Genomic DNA, 2,401 nt, shown 5'->3' on the forward strand with positions numbered 1-2,401 from the left:
GAGAGAGAAATGAATTTTCATCTAAACAAATGCTTCTGCACAAGGGTTCTATTTATAGAACCACTTGTGTGGGATGTAAGCTAAAAAACTCACTTAAGTGTATGTGGCCCATATCTTATGATATACCAAAATCACTTAAGCGTGTGGTACCTTACCATATTTCATATTCTACTTAAGTTCATCGTACCTTACGATGTTCTACAATTCACTTAAGTGCACCCTACCTTACGGTGTTCCTTATTTACTATATCTCTCATCAAACTGTCCTTTTGTGTGTGACCCTGTAGGTTTTTGCGACATTGACAATTATATTAAATCACGTATTTAACATAATAAACAGTGAGCGGTATCTAGCAACGCATCACTGCTATCCAAGATACGAAAATGTCATGTGATCTGACAAATTCTTTTGTGATAATACTTATGTGTAGAATTACCTTTTTGCCCTTATGTCTATATTGAACACAAGGCATAGATCGTGTCATCCTTGTCCAGTTCAATATTGGGCCTGTAGACATTTATCCTGTTACGCAGGATGGGCAAATTCCATCTAGGTCAGTCATGTCCCTTAGCATGCTTCGTGGAGTACCCATCAACTGTCTTTATGGTCATCCAGTTACGGATAATGTTTGATCAAACAATAAGGCACTAGACTCTACATGTAGTGTCCATAGTGGTTTCAGGTCGAAGGGTGGTATAGACCATTATCACCATGAGAATAACTTATGACAATTTGCATAACACTCTATATAGTATTCTCATAGCGGGTCAATTTAGTATAAATATTACTCTTAATATTCATACCTATGTTTAAGACTTGATAACTCCTTATCCATGATTCATGAGATGTGATCATCAGCCTATACACATAATAGTCTTAATGTTTTAATATTATCCCACTTAACAACAAAGCTCGACTATAGATACTTTAAGAATAGTGTCATTATGTTTAATAGGATCTCATGATTAAGTCACACTTGATACATTAAACGGACTAGTTATTCTAGGGACTTTATTAAACAAACATAATAAAGAAAAAGTCTTTTATTATTAATAAATAATTCTATACAAGTACCAAAACTATTGGCCTCTAGGGCTTACACCAACACTAAGCTATCAAGAAGCAGTTGAAAATGTAAAGTGGAGAGATGCCATGGAAGAAGAAATCAAGTCAATCACGAAGAATGATACATGGGAACTTACTACACTTCCATGAGGACACAAACCAATCAGACTAGGATGGGTGTACAAGGCGAAGAAGAATGCAAAAGGAGGCATGGAGAGATACAAAGCAAGATTGGCGGCGAAAGGCTATAGTCAAAGACAAAGAATTTACTATGATGAGGTATTTGCCCCCGTTGCTCGTCTTAAAACTATTAGACTGATGATTTCTTTGGCAACCCAAAATGAATGGAAGATCTATCAAATGGATGTGAAGTCGGCCTTCTTGAATGGTTTTCTCGAAGAAGAAGTTTATATCGAGCAACCACAGGGCTATGAAGTAAAAGGGCAAGAAGAAAAAGTCTTCAAGTTGAAGAAGGCATTGTACGGACTCAAGCAAGCATCAAGAGCTTGGAATGTTCGAATCGACAAGTACTTTCAAGACAAGAGCTTCATCGGGTGTACATATGAGCATGCACTCTATATTAAAGCGCAAAGTGGAGATATTTTGATTGTATGCTGATATGTTGATGACTTGATCTTCACGGGGAATAATTTAAGCATGTTTGAAGAGTTCAAGAAAGACATGTCAAATGAATTTGAGAGAACAAATATGGGGCTCATGGCATATTATCTCGACATCAAAGTAAAGCAAGAAGACAAAGGAATTTTTATCATCCAAGAAGGCTATGCCAAAGAAGTCCTTAAGAAGTTTAAGATGGATGATTCCAATCCAGTTGGCACCCCAATGGAATGTGGCAGCAAGTTGAGTAAGCATGAAAATGGAGAGATTATGGATCCAACTCTTTACAAAAGTTTGGTTGGATGTCTGCGTTACTTGACAAGTACAAGGCCGAATACTCTCTATGTTGCAGGAGTCGTAAGTCGCTACATGGAAGCTCCAACAACAACTCACTTCAAGGCAGAAAAAATAACCCTTCGATACATCAAAGGTACAACAAACTTTGACTTGCACTATTACTCTTCTAACAATTATGAGATTATTGGCTATAGTGATAGCGATTAGAGTGGATACTTGGATGATAGAAAGAGCACTACTATTTTTGTATTCTTTATGGGAGATACTACTTTCACTTGAATGTCAAAGAAGCAACCTATTGTCACACTGTCAACTTGTGAAGCTGAGTATGTTGTCGCCACATCATGTGTTTGTCATGCAATTTGGCTAAGGAATTTGTTGAAAGAATTAAAAATGCCACAAGAAGATCCTGTCGAAATA

At 36.9% G+C, this 2,401-nt stretch overlaps 1 protein-coding gene across 1 annotated transcript; it reads left to right on the forward strand.

Annotated features, from left to right (window-relative positions):
* Positions 1-1,723: 1,723 nt before the first annotated feature.
* Positions 1,724-2,188, forward strand: LOC127136051 (uncharacterized mitochondrial protein AtMg00810-like). Its single transcript, XM_051062656.1, has one exon. It carries the CDS (start codon positions 1,724-1,726, stop codon positions 2,186-2,188), a length of 465 nt encoding a protein of 154 aa, XP_050918613.1.
* The last annotated feature ends 213 nt before the right edge of the window (positions 2,189-2,401 follow it).

The sequence above is a fragment of the Lathyrus oleraceus genome, chromosome 4 (assembly GCF_024323335.1).
Source record: "Lathyrus oleraceus cultivar Zhongwan6 chromosome 4, CAAS_Psat_ZW6_1.0, whole genome shotgun sequence".
In the NCBI taxonomy this organism is placed as follows: domain Eukaryota; kingdom Viridiplantae; phylum Streptophyta; class Magnoliopsida; order Fabales; family Fabaceae; genus Lathyrus; species Lathyrus oleraceus.

Bases quoted from the DNA above. Each gene is read 5' to 3' on its own strand.
- LOC127136051 (XM_051062656.1), top strand. From the start codon at position 1,724: ATGTTTGAAGAGTTCAAGAAAGACATGTCAAATGAATTTGAGAGAACA.